Source organism: Perca fluviatilis, chromosome 1 (genome assembly GCF_010015445.1).
Source record: "Perca fluviatilis chromosome 1, GENO_Pfluv_1.0, whole genome shotgun sequence".
Taxonomy (NCBI): Eukaryota; Metazoa; Chordata; class Actinopteri; order Perciformes; family Percidae; genus Perca; species Perca fluviatilis.
In genome coordinates this window covers 23,849,832-23,873,213 of record NC_053112.1, presented here as the reverse complement: position 1 = coordinate 23,873,213, position 23,382 = coordinate 23,849,832, and the positions used below count along the sequence as shown (strand labels likewise).

The 23,382-nt window shown below is 40.5% G+C and overlaps 1 protein-coding gene across 3 annotated transcripts in view; it reads right to left on the bottom strand.

Moving 5' to 3' along the window:
• Positions 1 to 1,794: 1,794 nt before the first annotated feature.
• Positions 1,795 to 23,382, bottom strand: part of plppr2b (phospholipid phosphatase related 2b) — a 50,208-nt gene continuing 28,620 nt past the window's right edge. For 2 of the 3 annotated variants that reach the window (XM_039814944.1, XM_039814963.1), the window contains 5 exons: positions 9,604 to 9,724; positions 8,889 to 9,139; positions 7,213 to 7,389; positions 4,595 to 4,725; positions 1,795 to 3,881 (listed from right to left, as the gene is read on the bottom strand). In XM_039814944.1, coding sequence (XP_039670878.1) covers positions 3,773 to 3,881; positions 4,595 to 4,725; positions 7,213 to 7,389; positions 8,889 to 9,139; positions 9,604 to 9,724 — 789 coding nt within the window. In that variant the 3' untranslated portion in view covers positions 1,795 to 3,772. Of the gene's footprint in view, positions 3,882 to 4,578; positions 4,726 to 7,212; positions 7,390 to 8,888; positions 9,140 to 9,603; positions 9,725 to 23,382 lie in introns of all 3 variants that reach the window. The other variant, XM_039814953.1, reaches the window with a different exon arrangement.

Sequence of the window (23,382 nt, the reverse complement as noted above, 5' to 3'; positions counted from 1 at the left end):
GTTAATGTGGAGGCAACTAAACCAAATAAAAATCACTTCTGTATCTGAGTAATCACTTTCAAACGTTTAAGTTATCAAATAACTATGATGAGAACATTAAATTACAATAAGTAGGCACAGCATTTATAATTAAAAGCTTGTTTGCACAGAATGCCCAAATTTAGGCAAAGATTGTATGAATAACCAAAATTAGTTTCTCATTTATCTCTCATGGAGTAAACCCGGCCGGCTCACAGCAGTGACATGACATTTTATAAAATATCTTGTTTTCCCAATGTGTAATTTTGAGAGAGAATTACTCATGTCCAAAACACTGATTTAGAATACACATGTCAATTATTAAATTGAGTGGTGCACTCTGATGCAGAACTTTCAAATGTCAGTGATTCACACTCTAACTGGAGTGGAAGGATGCTTGTGCTGCTCGGTAGTCAGTTTGTAGGATTGGGAATGGGGAAGCTGGCAGTCAGGATGCAGAAAACAGTGTGTGTGTGTGTGTGTGTGTGTGTGTGTGTGTGTGTGTGTGTGTGTGTGTGAGTGTTAACAAGAGAGACAAATAGGAGACACAAATAGGAACAGAGAGAGAGAGAGAGAGAGAGAGAGAGAGAGAGAGAGAGAGAGAGAAGCAGGTGCATCACTAATGGCTTTTTAAAAAGGTTACAGCGTAGAGCTCTTCTTTTCTAATGGGGCTCCGGCTGTGCTTGAGAAGCAATTTCCGGAAAAGATAATGTTGTCGAGAGAGTGCAGAGCGTTCTCTGTTTGTGTGTGTGTGTGTGTGCCTTGTCATTAACAAGACTGACAAACACAAACTCAAAGGAACACAAAGAGGGGGCAGGGAGACACTGGGGCAATTGAGAAAGCGAGAGAGAGAGAGAGAGAGAAAGAGAGAGAGAGAGAGAGAGAGAGAGAGAGAGAGAGAGAGAGACATTGCCTACATTTCAGAGTAATTGTGCCATTGCATTGTATGTATTAACTTGATGACTATTGCCTAATGTGGGGCAGCGGAGGTCTCTGTGAAAAACATTTTTGGTTTCCACCAGGTTTCCACTTTCTTCAGGTCAGCATGGTAAACACAGCCACCTGGTGTCCACAGCACCTTACTGCAACTTTTTGAACTGAGGTGGTCCCCCATCTTTGCATAGAGGAGTAAATCCACTATCTCCTATAGTACATTTTTCAGAGCTTTCCATCACAGAATTTACTGTACACATATAATCGTATGTCAGAAGACATATACTAATTACACATTTTAAATCTAAATTATAATATATAATCTCTAAGAATAAACTGGGTAATGGCCACTAAGGGGCTGTACTTTCCCATTAGTATGTCTCAGTTCCTGATTTTCATGGGATTCACATTGGAAAGCTGACACAATTAACTACATTAATAGTAAATAATATTGTTTGAGTGTATCATGTAATCAATTCTATGTACAGAAATTGGGACACAGCTCCATGTTTTTGTTTCCTAAAGCCCTAATACAGATCTCCAGCCTTTACAACCTTTACACAGGTGTAAATAATACATGAATGATGGCTGAATTCAATGCTGCTGCTTCAGTTTCAGGGTCCTGGTGTTGTGCATGTTGGCTCACTGTCACACTGCCATGACTTACTAGGACATTAAATAAAACAGAGCCATTGTTAATGTTATTAGTGTTATTAGTGTGACCTGTGCTTTTCCTACTATGACAAATCATAATGTCTGCTGTCAAAAAGGTATCTTGCTAGACATAACCTCACTAAAGTGTGCAACAAAAAATCAAGTGAAAATGCAACTCGGGCAGCGATGTGTGGTAATTGTAATTTATTTTGATAAATAAATACAAAACAGAGACATTTTTAACATGAAAATAACATTTTTTGAACTGTTATGGTGTTCTCTACCTCTTCAGTTCTTTACAAAAAATTCAGACTGAAAAGTTTCACTGTAGGTAATCTCAGAGCTATAATGAGCACCTTCTGCTATAACAGGCATTGTTAGGACGCCTTGGCAGGGGTCCTTTGAAGGCCTGCATTTACACACAAGCACAAGTGTGTAATTATAGCAGCTACTTTTGACAGTTTAACTTAAGAAAACAGATTGCACAATTAACAGTTATGCTGCCATACAGTGTGCTCATTATGAACATACACACAAATCCCTATAAGCACACACACATACACACACACATACATTCACACACACACACACACACACACACACACACACACACACACACACACACACACACACACACACACACACACGCTTAATAAAACTGTAGCAATGTCTTCTTTATATAACCCATTGTGTACTGTCCTACTAGAATAACCTGCCTGCAGTGTACTTTTGAACAGAGCAGAACCAAAGCAAATTGAGCCAAACACACCAGCTGTATGCTGTTAGGTTTTTACACACCACCGCGCTACATTCCTGCTTTAGACCAGGCAACTACTCATTTTCCTACAAGACAGCTTCAGGTATAGCTTCACATTGTTCACACAATTTAAACATAATGATAATGTAGTATATACTGTGTAAAGAAACCTATATACTGTACAAAACTATACAAAACTCAGAGGTCTTACCTGTGTCGTACACACTAGTCTGTGCCATTGGTTTCCTAAAGTCGGTGTAAGGAAAGGATGGTGGACTGAAGCAGGAAATAACTGGATAGATGAATAAAGAGTGGCATCAACAACTGATGTCAAATTACTCTTATAAAACATTCATCTTTGGAAAGCAAAGGGAGTAAATACATTAACATTTAGATAGAGGTAATTTAAAGAAGAAAAAAAGAACAGGCATGAAAGTGTTAAAGGGGGTATGGGAAAAAGAAAGTGAGAAAACGAACACAAACAAAGAACTCCACATGGTAATAGGCAGTAAGTGAAATGATAAGACCTTCCAAATATTTCACAGCATGGACGTAGAACCTACCGACATTTAGAAAAACACACCTGAATAGTAGATAAAAGATATTTGGAAAGTAAATACAAATGTAGTAGTTCACTTCAGGGATGGATGAACTCATGCCCTAAAACAAATGTGGCATCACAAGCACAGCTCTAGTGTGTATAAATCTATCTTCTGTCACTTAAAACAATATACAGCAAGAGATCAAAACCAAATCCCCCAAAACAAATAAGATCCAACACAGTTTACTGAACACTAAATTGGTCCATCTGTGCTAAAATTTACAAAGGTGCTTTCCTCTTTGACCGCGACTCGACAGAAATAAAAATCTGTACCCTAATACTAGACGGTACCTGCATTTTGATTACATAAAGGTCTTTGTTTGTCCCTTTTCCATTGTATTGTCCTGAGAGTTGCAAAATGGTCTGTTGAGGACGATCCACCAGTGATTGGAATTCTCTTTGAAACCCTTTTTAGTTTTTTTCAATTAAGTGTTTTATCAAGTCATCACCAGCCAACAGTCTTTAGAGTCACTGTCAGGTCTTTGTGGAAAACAGGACAGGGAAAGAGGACACAGTATTGCTTCAACAGCTCTGGCTTTGGCGATTCTTTCATTCGGTCTTTTACACCTGAAAGAAAAAGGAGGCCATCTTGGAGGACAAACAGGACAGAACAAGACAGAAGGACATGTATCCCTCTCCTATTGGTCCTTAGCGGATGACAGGTTTCAGCCATGCTTGCAATGCGCAGATGTTGCTGCTCTGCCTCCTGTGATTGGTGGACCTTCAGACCTGCGTGGATTTGACTCGTCTGAGAGGATGTCGTCCTACGGGGTGGGCAGGGCAGGGCGGGGGGCATTCAGTGGGCAGGTCTAGACTGCGCTGGTGAGGCAACGCCGTGAGGGGAGGAGCACATCGGGAGGGGCGGGGGACGGGATTGGCTGATGGTCATGTGATCTCAGAATACGGTAGCCCTGGAGTCTAACAGGAGGGAAAAGGACAGAGAAAAGATTAGGAGAGATAGAAAGGGAGAGAACTAAAGAGTATAAATCATTTCAAAACTAACGAAAATTAAAACCCAAGGGAATAGAGCAGATACATTTTACTTGACTGAGACAGCGAGAGACAAGAATGCAAAATGATGATGTCTAGAAATAGGGTGCACACAACAGAGATATCAGACAGAAAGAAGCATAAATCCAGATACAATGCAACAACCAAGGTTATCAGTGAGGACAAAATAGAGTCAAAGATAGTCCCATACACATTTAAAAACAAGACTGAAGGTCTAGAGCCATGCTAGCGTCTCTGTGAGGCTGTTTTTCAGGCTAACATCAGTATGCTAACAGTTTATCATGTTAATATGCTAACATATGCATCTCTAAATGCAAAGTACAGCTGTGTCTGATGGGAATGGTATTAGTTTTCTAGGTATTTTTACAGGTACATTTACGAAATATTTCACGTCAGTAGGATTATTCTTCTGGGAAACATGAATGACTCATAGAGATATTTCATTTTGGAGCAAAGCGGTGGACTCACTCATCGACATTTCCAAAGCCATGTCGCTAAGACACTTTTCAGTCAAAAACAAATACATCATGGACACTTAGTGCTGCTATACATTATTTCAACTATATGGTCAATGTTTTTCCATAATGTTTTTCCCACCCCTTACCTGGAGGACACTTAACTTTTCGAGTGGACTCTCCACGCGGGGCAAGCTGAGGAGAGGAATTCCGATCGGGGCCTCTCGACGCTGTGGGGGTGGAGGAGTTGGCATTGCTATCTGAGTTTGCTGGAAATTGTTGATCACACATGACACCTGATGGAGTGGAGAGCATAGAAAAAAGGTAAAAGAAAAAGGAGGGGTAAGATTCGCTCCACTGCACTACGAAGATGAAGGATGGATTTTCTGGTGCGTGAAATGCCTGTGTGCATAGGAACAGAAACTAAAGAGGACACTTGCTCTACATGGGAGGTATAGAAAGAGATAAAAGAAAGAGAGAGAAAGACATATTATGGGAGGAAAGAAAGGGATGAATCACAGGGATCACTTTGATCTTTACACCCTTTCCCGAAAATAAATTTTTTATTAAGCGAAGAGGTCCCAAGACCAAATTACACTATTTAAATGTACCACGGTAAAGATTCAGATCAGTCCATTCACATTCATAGATGTGAGAAAGTATGTGTCATCTATCACACAGGCAGTAAGGCTCTTTCAAGCTCGCCTTAATCATCAGTTCATCCTCCATCCCTCCTGCACCTACAGTATGTCACACCTTTCTTTTACTGTCTATGGTCACACCACACTGCTCTCCCTTCTCTGATGCAATCCTTCCCCTCTCTCTTCATTATACTATCCTGCCGTACAAAGACAAAATGCAGTAACTAGCTATTTAGCCAAAATGAGTTAAGGGTAGATTTTTTTATGCCTGTTTTACCATCTAAAGAATAGTATGCCACAGAAAGGAAAACAGCATGTAAAATTAGCAGTAGCTACACACTCTGTCACAGACCTAAAGCAAGCAAGCTAGGCTAGGCTATATCAAGTTCAAGCTAGCGAGATAGCCACAACTAGACTGTTTCCTCATTCATTTAAAGACAATTTTTTGGGGCATTTTGGCCATTAATTCCACAGGACAGATAAGGGGCATGACATGCAGCAAAGGGCCACAGGTCAGAGTCGAACCCGGGGCCGCTGCGTGTAGGAATAACCTCTATGTGCACTTGCTCTACCAACTGAGCTAACCTGGCCAACCTCATTTATTTATTAATTAAAAAAATATCCACTTTAATAAACTGACATCATTAGTTAGGTAATCCACATAACTACACATAACTACATTTTAGCCAGAGGCAAAATCAACCATGATGAAGAGAAAAACCCAGCTAAACTCCTGCTAAAGCTAACTAGCTTACAGAAAAATAGTTAGGCCTACTGATATCCCAGGTTTTGACTCTAGTGAGATTCATGCCAGTTAGTGTTATTAAGCTACCTATGAGTCACATATTTAAATGTATTAAACTGTAAACAGATGTATTTTACTTACACTTGTATTATACTTTTAAATATAAATAATAACAGACAGACAGACAGACATATAGCTAGCACAACAGATAGGCTTACTTAATTCCTATGAACCACGTAATGTAAATAATGAAATTAGGTAAGTAACACTTTATTTATATAGCACTTTTAAAAACACACACATGCGGTTCATTTTTTAAAACTAGTTAAAGGAGCAGTGTGTAGGATTTAGGCGGACGGCATTAAAAGACAGTCGTCATGGAGGTCGAGCAGCACAGAACAGTTGAGCAGGATGAGCATGATTTAAAAGAAGCCATAATACAACACCCAATGGTGACAATATAATCGCAGAAGAAAAAACCGGTTATCTCAAGGTGGCTGAGTAAAAAAGGGAGACGAACAACGCATGTACTGGGGATTTATAGGGGGTGGGTGCCATAAGGTTCTACCCCTTGATTGAGCGATGAGTTCAGAAATCTTTTTTAGGATGCCGAGGCGGAGCCTCACGAGGGTAAACCAGTGGGGTAAACCAATAGCGAAGCATGTTAGAGTGCGAAGTACATACAAAATAGAACTAAGAATTGTTGTGTTTTCGAGGGAGTGGGTTCTCTTGGTCCTCTTCCCACGGAGCCTGCCATGTTGCACTGCCATGTTTCTACAGTAGACCCGAACAGAACGGCAAACCAAACGCTGGCTGTAGAGAGGGCATTTTGTGTTTATACGTTACCCGAAGGCCACCACTGAATGCTTGGAAAGGAAGAGGTGACCAGAGGGGTATTCAGTTGGTTGCAATCTGCAACCTCACCACTAGATGTCACTCTACACAATGCTCCTTTAAAATGGACAAGAGAGGTGAAAGAACACAGCTTGTTTGTATGTCTTCTCACTTCTGAAGATAATGAAAAAGCAGAGTTTAGTATTTAAGGTGTTATTTAGCATATATTTTATGTCATTGATAAATAAATCTGCTTAAATGTCATAAAAGCTAATAATAACATTACAACCTTTCCTATCAGAATAGGAACCTTCCTATTCAAACACAGTTTTCAAGCCAGTCTAAAACTCTTTCGACCATTCTTTTAATCAACTTCACTGCATCTGTACTGCCTTCTTTGCCTTTGTAGGGCAACATCTTTTACTCTTGTCTTTCTACCCTTTTACATCCATCTACCACTATCTCCCCTCCCTCCAACCTTTTTTGATCCCTGAAATTACACCCATCTCTTTTTACAACCCTCCTCTCCCTCCCCATACCACCCTCCCTCCTGTCCTTCTCACCAGGAAGGCAGCAATGGCCCCTCCAGTGACAAACCCAGCCAGGACATCATTCCAGTGGTTTCTGTGTTCAGTCACCCTCACCACCCCCACCAGCACGGCTAGAGAGAGCAGCACCAGGCACAGGGTGGGCTTGGTCAGACGCGTCCCTTTGGTCCGGAAGACCAGGGTCACGTACATCTGAAAGACAAATTTATATTGGAAATTAATCAGGTACAAATCTTCAGTCAGCCAGCTGAGATAATTCAAACGGTGAACAGCTTGAATAAGCCACAAGAGGCCGCGCTCTGCAGTGATTTCAGAGCAGCTGAAGGGTTTGATAAGGTACAAAAGAACAAAAACAATGCCATGTTTATTCAATGCTTCTAAAAAATGACTGGAACACGGCACTGCAATTAAAGAGAGAACAAAGGCTCTGTGCAGCAGTACTTTAATCATAACTAGATGTTTCTATGGATGTAATAATAGAAACTCACATGCCCAAGGTTTATCCTGGGAAAGGAGGTCATGGTGTTCAGGTGACTCCCTGTTCCTTTTTGATTGTGGAATGAGTTTTTTTTTTTTTTTTACAAATTACATTTACTTTGACTTTACTCATGTAAAACTTTGTGTACACTAAAGTGATTGAAAAAATGTGATACATAATTAAGCAATAAAGTCCTCTTTGTTATATCTTTATTCACACTGACATTATAGCCATAATTTAATAGTATTATGTAAACTGACCAATCAGAAATTGGCCAGCTGTGAGGCTAGTAGATGTCAGTCGTAAAGAAAGCACTTAATCCTTCCCTTTGGAAGAATATAGTTTTTTTTCTGTCGTGTCTTTATTGTCTCGTGTCTGTCGAGGTAACTTTTCTGACACCTCCTGCTTAAAACCCAAAAAGTCAGAAGTATTGTGCAACATTGTTAGCTTTCTTCAGAAACTTTGGTACTCCTTGCTATTAGGGGAACCTTTATAAAGGGAGGATATGTTGTAACTTAAAGCTTCAGTGCGTACATTTTTTATTATAACGAACATCCGTTACATTCAAGCCATTGCCAAATGAGTTGATACAAAGCTAATTAAGACCATCAGCTCCACACAACTCTCTGTATTTATCAGTATGGCTATGTTCAGAAAATGGTGTAGTCCGACGACTTTCGTGCACAGAAGCTCCAGTGAAGATAATTACCTCTTCTGAAGAGTCCAACATGTTTTTTGAATCCTCTGTGTCCTCCTTGGCTACTAGCAACTGCGTGGAGGAGGGGTGGGGGTGGTGCACGATCACGGAAGGCTTGTGTTATGTGGATGCGCTGACAGTGGTGTTACTTAGAATTCCTCATTGGGGAGACAGAAACTACGCACTATAACTTTAAAGTTGTATTAATGGTAAATAAATCATATAATACTGATGCTTTATAAATCAGTTAAGAAAAACTTTTGGGCTGCCAGGTTGTACATTTTGTTTAAAGTTATTCTTTCTAATGGCTCTTAACTGATGAGGAAAGCACAAAATGATTTACCAAAACTTTTTTTCTAAGTTGTTCTACTTCTGCTCTAGTAACATTTTAGTTAGTATAGTTAATTTGTTTGACCAACACAAAAGTCAGGCATCAACATACACAACATCATCATCATATCCCACAATATCTCTGGTGTGTCTCCCGCCCCCCATCGCCCCCCAAAAGTTCCCTACCACTGTGTAGATAGCGGAATAAAAGCTGAGCGCTGCGTCTTTGGAAGGGAAGGATTTGCGGGCGGACGCCACCAGGTATGGGTTTCCTGTGCAGGCTCGGCGCTCTGCGATGTAGTGCAGTGGAGACTGGCAGCCCAGAGCCGTGTAGTTTGGCCTGCAGGCAGACAGGAAGTGAGGCGTCTGGTTTCCTGTCACCACTTGACCTGCATTGGCAAAGATGGTGGTGGTGAAGAGGCCGAAGGAGTAGACACCTATGTAAAAAAAAAAAAAGACGGACAAAGTGAGAAAGAGGAAGAAGTGTTTGTATGTAAACTCAAAATAAGTGAATCAAATGAGACTAGTAAGAGTCAGAAACAAGCACTTAAATGGGAATTAAATGCTTGCGCTGACTGCTAACTGTGTGGGAGTGATAGGCCAGACAGACATAGCCTTTTGTTTTATGCTTTATATCTACAGTCCATCACTTACATTTTTATTTATGATAAATAAATACAGGCTACAGAGATAATCAAAAAAAGATCACAGAACATCAACAGAATAGGACATAAAGAGAGGGGAAATGCGTCTACAGGAGACCTAAACTAAGGACAAGGGCTCTTTCTAACCTCATGTTAGAGGACTACTGGTGTAAGTCCAAATGAGCCTTGGTCCTAGAGAACAGAGGCTCTATTGAGTCAAAGCTAAAGAACCTCTGATATTTAGAACTATAACTGACCCAGAAAACGTACTATCCTTCGGAGGAGAGGGTTGAAATAACAGCAGTCAGCGGTCACTATGGTCTTCTCCTGAGCTCCCTCTGCCTTCACAAAGAAACTGGTCACTTCCCCAATCAGAATCTGGGACAGAAAAAGAGACAGAGAGAAAACAGAAATGTTTTTCTTTTGTCAAACAGAAAGCCAAAATGCGTGGTTTGATCAGCTTCACTGAATATTCTGTCAGTTAAATATGGTGCGCAGCAAAATTATTCATGAGTGTTCCTCCCTCAGCCTTGCAACCATTACGTTTTTCCTTGGCCAGCCTGCTTTATGTTTCCCTCACCATTTGGCCTATTTTATGTTGCTTTAGTAAATCCCAACATTAATACCTCCCATTCACCACATCAGTGGGAGTCTCATAGACCTTCTATCTCTCCATTTCTCTTTTTTATCTGTACACATTAACTGCAGCTCTATTAAAACCATGACTACACTTTGATTAATAATGTCATGCGGGTTAATACCCTCAAAAGCGAGCACTGTGGGTTTGCCAGATAACATAAATCTAACACATCTTATACTATTTTCATGAAATATTTGAAATGTATTAACAAATGTTTTACCCACCCTGATCACACCTACATTATATTTTTACTATTATAGCCTTGACACATTTAAACCACCAATGGAAATTTCAGTGAGAGCTGTGGCGCTTGTGTGTCAACAGAAATGATGTCTTTGGAGTATGACGCGACCCGAGTGCTGCAAAGCTATGCAGCCCTGAAGTCATGTGGGTTGGTGAAAGTGGTTCTGGGTTCCTTCAGACATCATTTCAAAGATGTTTTTGCAGTGATCTGCTCACCTTCTGCATAAATCCACAGTAACACTTACTACAAAGTTCTGGCACTTCATAAATTCTTATAGACAGGTACATTCGATCATTAACTGACGAGAAAGAACATTAAATTTTTGGTTCTTTTATACACAGTGAAAACCTCACCTCGAGTATATGGCATGGTAGTGGGCTTTTTTATAAATAAACAAAGAGAGACAATGAGTAACATTTTAACCTGTTCAAACAACTGTCAAGATGTCGTGGAGCAAATCTCCTATTAGGTTAACCCTTACTGGACAGCCTCAAGGTGAGATTGTGTGTAAAATGAAACTGTTAAAGCTCAACAAACCTAAAAAAAAAACTATAGAGAAAGAAAAAAAATCTACAGAGAATTGAAATGGTCTTCAAAAACTGGCGTACAATAAGAATTTGCTTGAATATTCTCTTCAACGAGCAAACACAAGTTTGACTATGTGTCATTTTTTATTTCTGCAGGAAGGTTTGTGTGTAGGGTCAGCTATAAGTCATTATTCCTGGAGCTGATGGAGGATTTGGCACCTTGCTTATGGCAGGGTTTATGGATGCCAAAGACTAGAACGCTGGATTATTTGCAGCACATTTTTACCTCCAGGCTGCTCCAAATTCACATCACCCACTGCCCATGATGAAAATGACTCCATACTCCCACCAACGGTACAACTGAAAGCCTTAAGAAAAAGCAAGATGAATGGGTATCAGGTTTGGATGTATGCTAATGTTTTATAGTAAAAGCAGTGTTCATTATGTTCGATTGTTACGGTCTAGAATTGGCTTGATGCTAAAATTGGTATACAACTGTTAATCTCTTACATCTTTTAGCTGACAGTCATTGTACAGCCCCCAAATGCACAACAATACAACAGTATATAGATTAGATCCATCTTATTGTTTGGAACCTGAATGGCACAGCCTGGTCTGGCACACAGGCTTAGTTATCATCCCTTTTTTCAGTCATTTCTTGGGTCAATCTTGTTTTTTTCTTTTTTAACTTCATTTGGGCGGGGACTGTGTTCATTCATCCTCTCCTGCAACGTCTCCTGCAGAGAGCTAGATGATGCCTATCAGTCCCAAAGTGCAAGCTTCCTGTTATGCAACAGAAACAGACTTGCGCGATGGCCTTATATACACTCTACAGCAGGTACTGTGAACAAATGGTCCTACTTGTCCCAGTGAGTATTAAATGTAAAATTGCCTGAACCTGTTGAGCCCGGTCTGTGCTTATAAAGTACGGTCACAATGAGTTCCATTGAGAAAGCAACACTACAGAGGTCTTGGTTTCCACAGGCCTCAGATTTTCAGAGAGGCTGTTTCAGAGCTTTGAGCTGCAGGAAACGAAAGCAGCCTTCCCTCAATTCTTTGAGCTGGATTTATGTGGTATAAAATTAAATCAGAGCATCTGTGACCTGTGCCAGAACATGTGAGGTGATTATATACTCAGAGAACAAGACACCATGAAGAAAGTAACATTGCAGTGTCTCTACAACAGAAAATACTGTGTGACCAACTTTAACTTTAAAGATTGACGTGTGCTCTCATCTTGGCTCATGTTAAAACTCTGGTAGTCTATATCTTTGACGTTACACTTCCAGGATTGATCCAGTGCAGCAGGAAATTCGGCCGGATACATGTATTTTCTGTTTCCTTCCGCTTTCTTTGTGTTGGAATTTTAAATTCGGTAGATTAATGAGGACTATTGTTGACTGCTCCTCAGATCTCTGCATGGTAAATGGAGACAGCTAGCTGGACTATCTGTCCAATCTGAGTTGTCTCTTGCACGACTATTTTGCAGCGGCTCTGTGCGGATCTTAGCGCCGCCTATGGCAATTCTGACTGGTTTAAAGAAATGTCATTAAACCAGAGCACGTTTTCATCCCATCCCCGAATGCTATGTGGAGTAGCCAGACTGGCAAAGTGAGACTAAAACTCTGGCGACAGTGTTCTGAAGAAGCTGTTACTGTCCTGCTGTATTTCTGGGAGATGTTCTTGTGAAGTGAGTGCGGAGGAGAATAAGAGGAAGAAAAGCAGTGGAGGAGACAGCAGCAACTGATGATAGTCAGCTAGCAACCAAAAGGGCAGAAGGTGCAAGAGACTTGCAAATGATTTTTGTTGGCAATTAATCACCATGAAACTGAGATTACAGATGAAAGAACAGAGGCTGATTGCAAGATAATTCAAACTAAAAACTCATTCTAAACTTCCCAAACTGGTTTCAACAGCTGTCTTTGTGGCAGCGTGTTTAAAACATGTTTAAGTGGTGTGCATTACAACAGGAAGATTCATACAACAGAATTTTTTTTAGAGTTATAACTAGCATAACCTCAAAAAGGAAGACATCTCTGCTGGGCGGCAGGATGTGTAACCAAAACGGCTGCTGCAGCAACAGACCTAATTAACACCCACGACGTGTACTAAATAGCTGCTGCACATACATATCCATACACAATGGCCAAAACATAAATGCAGTGATGTTGAAAACAGTGACAAAGAAAGCGAATGAATAGTGTTGAAATATCTGTATTTGTCAACGACTGGAGCCGATTTTTTTAAAGTTCCTTAAACAAACCCAGGCAGGACTGCTTCGTCCCAATTTCTGTGAAACTCTGTGAAACATTAACTCTTTGAAAATGTTTTCCAATTCTCAAGACTTTGCTTTTTACTAGATTGTCAGGTTGCATAGTGACAATAAAACATTTTCTAGAACCAGCCGACATTCATGTTTTTCACTCCATATTTGGATTCAACAGCGTGGAGCCTGAGGCCCCTGATGATACCTTGAAGGCAACATCAAACCGAAGGAATAAAATTCAGAGAGACTGAAGGGCACAGTGTAGGAACACAGAGGGAGGGATTTTGTTGAGAGCTTGTCAATGATATAGAAGCTCCTGGTGTTGGCGCTGACTTGTTGAAACATGCATTTGAGGGTTTACATTTGAATGAATTATTCATTTTGCTTTAGAGCTTGTTGTATCTTATAAAGCTAAAAGATCGGACACTGAATCGTCTTGTTACTCCTTCTCTGGCATGTTCTCTCACTGTGATGGAGCATGAAGTCTACGTCCTCATCAGGAAAGCGGTTGCCATGTCCACTCCTTTATCATTCGCTCAATTACTTTTTTCAACTACTTCCAAGCTACATTCATGGGCTCCCATTGAGTTGTTATATGCTACATTTCTCCCACAGCCATGTATTCAAAAGTAGCTAGCATCAATACTAATCCCTTTTCATACTGATCTCACTGAAAGGTTACTTCCTGCTGTTCCACTTTAATCACAATAAAAGGTCCGTAATAGAAATAAATAAAATGTATTGATAGCACTGGGCTTTGAAGTAACCTTGGTTTTCTCCAGCAGCTTGTAATTCTAAGTCTCTGTGTAGTGATCAATATACATGCAAAGAGCAAAAGCTACAATCGTTTGGTCTTTTATACTGAATGTTATCAGCTTGCAGATATTTAAAGCCTCTGAACACCCACACAGGTAATTTCAGTTATTCTGGCTGATTAGACCTCTGCTCAGGTTAAAGGGGGGCCGGAGCTCAGATGGGAATTTATTAGGTCACAAATCTTTTCTAATGAAAAGAATGATAAAGCTGCAATTTGTCCTGCAACAGGTGCAACAAAGCTAACATAACATTCAGGAACATGTCAATCAATCAGTCTAAACACACCCACACGGTCCTGGGAAGAGGTCCAATTAACCAGATTAAATGAAAACGCCTGTGTGGGTGTTCAGGGCCTTTAACAGACTTTTTCGCGGTGCCTCTGCATTTAATTGGATATCTAAGTAACAGTCAGGACAGGAAGTTTAATGTTCTGCACCTGATACTGACAGCTTTCTACTAGCATGAGCCTGGGTTTTTGTTTTATTTTGTAGGTTCTTCTCATGTGTCATGTCTTGGTTTACTTCGTCCCTTGTGTGTTTTCCCGCCTTTGCGATTGTCTGCCCCACCCTGATGTGTTTCACCTCTTGTGTCACCTGTCCCTCGTTACCACCCTCCTCTCCTGTGTATATTAGTCTAGTGTTCTCTTGGTCGGGTTGTCTGTGTTTGTTCCTGGCGCTCGGTGTATCTTCCTAGTGTGTTTCTTCCAGTGTTTTGTCTTTCTAGTGTTTCTGAATTTTCTTTTTCTGCCTGCCTGATTTTGATTCAGCATTTTGTTGTTAAAGCTTGCTTTTTCTATCAACCTGCCTACTGGTCTCCTACATTTGGATCCCCCTTTTGAACTCGCAAACTATGACATATACTTAACGAATGCCTTGAATTGATATTTGTTCATGCGCACTTGTTACATGTCTTCTGAGCCATCGTAATGGCGTTTAACAGACAACGAATAACGTCCATGGGATGGGATTCCTATCCTCTCACTGTTTTAAATAGCAATCTCACAAATATGTCACCGGAAAGTTCTCCTGAGTTAGTGACCAGCTGGTGAACATAGTGAAGCATTTAGCAGCTAAAGAGCCAAATGATACCCTCAGAGTTGATGAAGACCAAAACCGAGCTAAAAGGAGGGCGAATATTGAACTTACATTTGTCAGGTGTGCAGAAACACAACCCCAAATGAAAGCTAAAGTTGATCTGTGTCTGTCGGATGTGTAAATAGGTAACTATTTAACATTTTCACCATAACAGCTTTAAATAGTGGCCAAAAAAATGCATTAATGCTGTGGTCTTATGACCTGCAATTTGCATTCCACGTTGTTTTTCAGGTATAAATTATTATCAATTTTGATTAAGTACATTTTAAGGGATCACATACAACACTAGCACCAGGATGTTTATGCTAACATACAATGTGCTGTAATGGAATGTATTATGATTAATAAATAGTCGAGAAAAGAGCCTATGGATTGCAAATATACATAAGACATACTGTTTAAAGTTTTTTACACTGAATAATCATTGTGAAAACTTTGTTTGAATCAAACATGACAATAATATACTATCTTGCTTCATTCGGCAGCGTGGCTCTCTGTCTGCCTGCTTACATTCAGACCACAGCTTAATTTCAGCAGAATTTCTCTCAAACCTACATAAAAACAAAGGGTCATATGCACTAATATAAAGTTAATGAAAAAAAGGTATGAGTTTGTGTGTATGTGTGAGAGAAGTAAGATTTTTTAAGAGACAAGATGATCAGACAAAGTGGGGAGAGATTAGAAAACAAAGCCACAATTTAGAGGAGGAAGATTGGATGGGCCTACATTCAGCGATCCTGAAATAAAACATTAAAAAAAACAGATTTCCTCTGCTTCAAAAGTAATAGGCTGCCTATGAGGAGAGGATGGTAATTTGAGCTGAAATACACTCTGTCCATGCTGAGGCATTCAGTCTGTGGATATTACTTTTTAAACAATGCATGGTCAAACTTTTGTCACAACAAAATATGCAAGCAAAGAAATGCCAGAGCAGCCTCTAGTTACCAACTAAATAAATGTAATGCCATGCAAGTCTTCGCTATGTACTTCTGGCAGTGTGGGAACTTATTGTCATCAGTGATTCTCTCCCCTCATCTAAACTCATTTAATTAAAATGGTCTGTCAGTTATATTAAACTGGAATTAAATCAACAAACAACTAGAAACAATAGTGCAGCAACCCTCAAGTCTCTCACTCCAAACCAGCTATTTAGAAAATACTCAAAATGGGTCTTGATCCTGGTTTGAATTTGAACATATTAGTCACCATGATTGTGAACTAAAACACTGAAATAGTCAATGATGACAGATCCTGGTTGACACGAGGATACTTCACTCTTGAGTAAGAGTAAGATCATTTAAAGCAGATGCTTCTGTTTGATAAGGGAAATAAAAATGCATCCAGTTTCAGGTGCTGTGATAGTATTGAAGTAGCCAGTGAAATATGTTTTCCTAACATCTAAATGCACAAGGCTGGTTATGAGAGCCAACGGGTTCAACAATAACTTTGAAACTATATTATAATTTCTAAAAATAGTGGAAGCTAAAGTTTTATTCTCTACTGGAAATCAACTGGAACAATGTAAAAAAATCACTTGGCAGCCAAATAGATTGGAATAGATGTTGACTGTGTTCTGGAGGCAATCGCTATGCTTTTTTTTATGCTGCATTTATTTCACCCTCGGAAAGTCAGAGTGGTAAAGAGGGATCTCAGCTCGTTAGAGGAGATGGTGTGATTAAGATACAGGCAGACGTTTGTGTGTAAACATCTGAAGAAAGAGAAAGGGATGAGAAGACAGAGACATGATGGAGAACAGAAAATAGGGCGGGAGAGAGTTGGAGTTGATGAAAAAGGGAAGATGAAGAATGACTGATACAAACCTTCTAAGAGAGCAGAGATCACAGTGTCTCCTTCGTTGAGAAAAGTAGTGCACGTGTTTGTGCACAAACGTGTGTGTGTGTGTGTGTGTGTGTGTGTGTACGTGTGTGTGTACGTGTGTGTGTGTGTGTGTGTGCGTGTGCGTGTGTGGAAGCTGTTAGTGAGAGTCTTTCATCAAGAGGATAGAAACTCTGTTTTTTCCAACTCTGACAACTATATTATTATATAGATAAGTTGAAAGGGTGAGGGGGGACACAGAGGAAGAAGAACACATGAACGTGTTTGTAGGAGAGTGATAGGAGAAACTCTGGAGGCTGAGTGCGACTTAATTGGCTTTCTTTGATTTTCTATCTTTTTGTGACAAGTTGACGGTTGATTGTAGGATGTTCTCTTTGCTTTTGTGAGCGTGACTCCAAACAAGCGTGTGTGTGTGTGTGTGTGTGTGTGTGTGTGTGTGTGAGAGAGTGTGTATGTGATGAAGTGTGCAGTCTTGCTAGACAAAAGGAGGATTAAAAGCCGAAAAACGTGAAGAAAGAAAAGGATGAAAAGGTGATAGTAGCATATAAGGAAGGGGACTTCAGGAGAAATACAGTCAGAGTTGAAAACCTAATTTACCAAGACTGTGTAGCGAGACAATAAGCTCTGACTGTACAGACGGGAACTGTAAACTGGTGTTTCTTTTAAATAAAAGTATCCTGGAAGCTCATTCAATCATCACTTTCAATTTACAGCCCTTTCTATAAGAAAGACACAAGTGGCTTAAAAAAAAGAAGCTTATAGAGACACATTTAGGTAAACATGTAAACACATGTAAACACCATGTACTGTGAGTTAATACTCACAGCAATCAGAATAGGAACAAGTGATGCAGCATTAAATGCCGGTTTGACGTCATAACATATAAAAAAAGACACTTAAGCTCAAGGGGGAGTGTGGAAATTTACGCTAGTGTCTCCATGCATTTTTTACAGATATGTATGGAATTTATTACAATTAACAGCTTGGGGATATTGTGAGAAAACACTAAATTTAGATACGCATTTACATCATGAACTGCTACATGGTGAATCATGTATCTGGTACAGTGTTAGATTCCTAATCTATGTGTTTCTACGTATGTGTGTCATTTACAAGTAAAGTACATTCTAAAAACGATGTAATTCTGACTGAAGGCAGCTCTTCAATGTGAAAAGAAACACAAAAACCTTCATTAGGATTACGCCATGTCTGCATAAAGTATCACATGACATTTGTTGACATTGCAAGCCCAGTGCTCTCACACACACACACACACACACACACACACACACACACACACACACACACACACACACACACACACACACACACACACACACACACACACACACACACACACACACACAGGCAGTCTTGTCACACACTGGTGATGGTAACCATGACAATTTAGCTGCTTCAGCTTCAACATCACCCACACTCTCTCCATCCATCTCCTTTTCTCTGTCTCACCCTGCTTTTATTCTGTTATTTTTTTTCATGGCCCAGCAGCTTTCCCAGGTCTTTGTGGAGGACAAATTAGGCTACCAGAAACATTACTAACAGTTTATTTCTTCCTTGATTCAAATATAAATTGTCCTTTCTCGCCTGCTTGATGCTCTCTCCTTGTACTCAGTGAGGTTTGAGGTATGACCCCGTTAGTCTTTCCCCCCCTGTTCTTTTTTTGTCTCTTTGCATTTTTCTCTTATCCCTCGAGTCTCTCCTTCTCTATCTTTATCCTGCTTACTCCCCATCTCTCTCTCCACCTCCTCATATTCTCCTTTTCTTTCTATAGGTTGTGTTTATTTCGATATGCCTCCCCTTAAGAAGAAACTGAGGGATCCTGGATCCATGTGGGAAGAGACCTTGAAGCTAATCTACCATAGTGTGAGTGTGAGTGTATTGCTGGATTAGGGTTCTCATCTATGGGTTAGAGCATGTCTTACAGCCTATTGCAGTGGGAGTGAATAGCTGGTCAGGCGTATCGACATGGGGCTACATGGCCTGCTGTCTTCATCTCACAATCCTCTATCCAGTGTGATTGGCAGTGACAGGATAAAGCCGTGATTATCCCTCTTATCCCTGCCCTTTTTTCACTGCTCCATCTCATGAGCACGACTGCTGACGCACTGATCGGTCTGGCTTTCTTTCTCTCTGATTTTCTCTCTCTCTTACACTTACAAACACACACAGGAAGAGGAAGAGCTATACATGGATGGACGGTCAGACAGATGGTCATTGGCGAAACAGAGTATACCAGGATTTTGTAAATTCTCATTTAAGAATAAAACCTACTGTACAGGCCAAAAGTTTGGACACACCTTTTCATTCAATGTGTTTCTTTATTTTCATGACTATTTACATTGTAGATTCTCACTGAAGGCATACAAACTATGAATGAACACATATGGAATTATGTACTTAACAAAAAAGTGTGAAATAACTGAAAACATGTCTTATATTTTAGATTCTTCAAAGTAGCCACACTTTGCTTTTTTTGATAGCGCTGCAAACCCTTGGTGTTCTCTCAATGAGCTTCATGAGGTAGTCACCTGAAATGGTTTTCACTTCACAGGTGTGCTTTGTCAGGGTTAATTAGTGGATTGTTTTCCCTTATTAATAAAAAAGCAAAGGGTGGCTACTTTGAGGAATCTAAAATATAAGACATGTTTTCAGTTATTTCACACTTTTTTGTTAAGTACATAATTCCATATGTGTTCATTCATAGTTTTGATGCCTTCAGTGAGAATCTACAATGTAAATAGTCATGAAAATAAAAAGGAAACACATTGAATGAGAAGGTGTGTCCAAACTTTTGGCCTGTACTGTATATTAATAACATCTCTATAGTCAACAAGAGCAACTTAAAATCTGATACAGTTAGTTCCATTATTTTTGGACAGCACTGGCTCGTCCACGTAGCATTCCAGCATGGGAGAAAAACGTGCTCTAGTTAATTGGCATGTCTTTAAACCAATCACAATCATCTTGAACGGAGCAACAGGGCCCCTGCAAAATAGCCTCGGGAAGCAACTTGTTTTGGTGGAACGTGTACGTTTAAAGGTTGTTTTAGTCGTGCAACAGAAAAACTCAGATTGGACAGATAGTCAAGCTAGCTGTCTGGATTTACCCTGCAGAGATCTGAGGAGCAGTTAGCCATAGGCTTCATAAATTGACCGGAATTCAAAATGTCAACACTAAGAAAGCAGAAGGTGACAGACATCCGGCCGAAATGAAAGACATCCAGCGGAATTTCCGCTGGCACCTAAACAATCCCAGAAGTTAAATGTCGTGGATATAAGCTGCATCTCATGCCCCTTATTTGACAGGTCCTCGACTCCTCGGTCCTCGGCTGAACCAGAAATTGTTTTGTCCCTCCTCAGTGAGGGCCTTCTCAAAGCTCTTACTTCTGCCCCGAGGACTGAGGAGCGAGCATCGAGGAGCTATAGCCGAGGATACACGAGAGCAGCCTTCCCGGAAGCCGTGCAGCTGAAGGAGTTGTTAACTTCGCCCATACAGCTGACACATTCATGTGACGCTTCAGAGGAAAGGGCTTCTCATTCCCCTAAAACACATTTGCTCGTTGCCTCTCTCCTCCGATGATTTCCTGGGAGGCAAGTGGAGGAGTCGGGGATGCAATTTAATGGCTATGGGACGTACTTGACTACCGCCTGGAAACACCGGAACAACAACTCGGAAAGCTGACGAAACTTTTGGTACACGACTTGTTGAGTTGAAGTAATATTAAATGTTGGGTTGATGGTAAAAAACTTTTTATTAATACACGCATTGCATTTCATTTTCTACTCACATGTTATTGGCAATATGGTATTAGGTTGTAACCGTCCTAGTCAGGTAAAGCAATATTTTAGTGGTTTTAGGGAATGTACTGATGCAGCATCAAGTCATGGAAGCTCTGAGCAATACAATACAACACACCTTCCGTGTGTTTCCACTTTACGATTTAGGAACACACTGAAGTCGGAAGAACAACTTGCCAACTTAGGAGATGGGACCAGGGGTACTTAAATTCCCCGATATACCAGCCACTTTCCCTCCGCTCCCTGCTCCCTGTACATTGTCTTTTGTGCTTCTTCTCTGTCTGTCTGTCATGCTGTAAATTTTGTTTTAATTCAACGAATGCTTGTTATGACATCCAAATAAAAATCACATCAGGTCTTACAGATCTATCAAGTGAAAAGTGGACAATTTAGCTACTTTGCTAAAACTCAGATACAGTAGGTGTATTTCATAAAAAAAATGTTGGGCCCAAAGACAATGTTATTCCAGGGGTCCCCAAAATATGTATCACAAATAAAGCTAAAACAGCCATGAATTGTGACGGGTGGCAAAGCATGATGTCACGTGCCACTTCGCCAAGCCATGTCATAATACATAAGATATTGTCTGTTTTTTGATTCTTCATACATACACATGTAAACAGTGCCACAGAGTACAAGTAATGTGTTGAAACACAGTGTCTTTAATGGTATCTACACTCATTGTGTTTTCACAGCACATTTCACACCAAAATCACTTTTGTCTTTTTCCTCTCTTCTACATCCTCCCTGAAGAGGAAATCATCAGGGAAATGATCTCCCCACAAGCCGATAGAAGAGTTTTAGTGTCACACCCAAATCTTTTCTTCCGCTCGATGGTACTTCCCAATCCTCCTCTGTCTGTCATATGTGACTCCATTATTCATGAAGGATTGTCCCAAGGCTTAACGGTATTATCTGGACAATTTGCATATGGACATTGGACTGATTGGTGTATAAGGAGTCTGTACTAGTGTGTGTGTGTGTGTGTGTGTGTGTGTGTGTGTGTGTGTGTGTGTGTGTGTGTGTGTGTGTGTGTGTGTGTGTGTGTGTGTGTGTGTGTGTGTGTGTGCGTGTGTGTGTGTGTGTGTGTGTGTGCGCGTGTGTGAAAACACTTCCCTAGCTTGTGTGGTAAAATACAAGACCGATGACAATTGCAAGCAACTGGAAAAATTTCAGAAGAAGAAAAAAAAAGGATGATAGCACGAATGAACTCCTGATTGAGTTCAAGATCTATGAAGACGCTTACTTCAGTCTTACTTTACAGTGCATACGTGGGAGTGTGTCATTGTACGTCTATGCCAATGGTGTGTTTGTGTGTGAGCGGATTTCTTTTGGGTTGCTTGTCAAAGATGACAACTCTGATTACAATAACAATAGAAGGTAAATATAGAATAGAGAAAGGCGAAAAATGAGAACAGGAAAAGCCCAGATTTTCTGAACAACATAATTTGTTAAACATTAGCATAACAATGTAGCAGTCAGGGAACTATGCTGTCGCAGGGCTCACCTACAGCCTCCCACCACCAATCACATGTGTCTACCTCAAATACCTAAGCAGGGAGAAGACAAGTAAAACAATTTCTACATTCAAGTGTTTATGACGGCGAGAGAACAAAAGTGTAGCCGACTACAGTTAGATCTAACATTTCCATCTTATTTCTGAGATTCAATCAAGAAGATTGAATGTGGTGATTTTGCTGCATATTATCATAGCTAGAAGACTAGCCAAATTAGTTCATGTCTCCATGTTTATCTGTGTGGGGGAGAAGAGAAACCACCAAACAACAGAATCAACATTTCTAAAAACAGAGCCCTGCTTCCTTTCCCTCTAGCTCACCCTGACCTTTGGCCTCTGGAAGCAAAAAGGATCACCTTCCTTAGCATCCTGCATTTACTTAATTCTGCATCTGCTTTACTTCTGCCAGACTTCCTCTTCAACCCTGACCATTGTCCCCCTTCATCTCTTCCCACGGATGTTGGACTACATGAAGACTATTAAAACACACAAAATGTGGCTTTGACCACATCCAGCATCTGTTTTCGAAGATATGACGGCAACAACAGCAAAATGCAGTTATGTGTATCAAGAGCTCTCACTTAATAAACTCTGGCATGGCGTGAATGATATGGTTTGCCTTCATGGTTTGCCTCAATCCCCATCTTGCTGTCACATGGAGCTGCATAATGCACGAAGGCTTCTTCTCAAGGTTTACCAGACAGCAAACAAAACTTGGAGCAGCGAGTTGCCTCTGACTGGTATCAGGCAGACTCTCTTGTTCCCTCTTTCCTCTCCTTCACTCCTCCTCCTTTAGCTGTCTCCTCTTTTAGGTTCAGCTTTCTTTTGTTTCCTCTCTGGTACCTCTGTTTCTTGTGTTCCTCATTCTTCCCCTTCCTCCCATTGTGTGCTGCATTTTGAACCCAGCCTGTCTCTCCTCTCAGACAGCACCCTCCCTTTGCCTCCCCGAACAGTTTGAAAGGCTTTTTTTTTTAGCAGCATTAGCTCTTCAAGGCAAACGTATTTAGCATTATGCTCCTGACCCACATAAAAAAGGTGGTGACTAAACCTCTTCAAAACTTAATTCATTCACCGCCTCATATCCTCTTGCTTGAGCTTACAAGTGTGTGGTGCAGTGTCAGTCTCCACATGCTACAGAGGCTCACATTGTGCCACATGCATCTTAAGCCTACAATTACCACCATGTCACCTGTAGCCTACTGCTACATGATGTTGCGTGTATTGTATATAGGCTATACACTGTACCTGTGTGTATGTGTGTGTGCGATATAGATCGCCT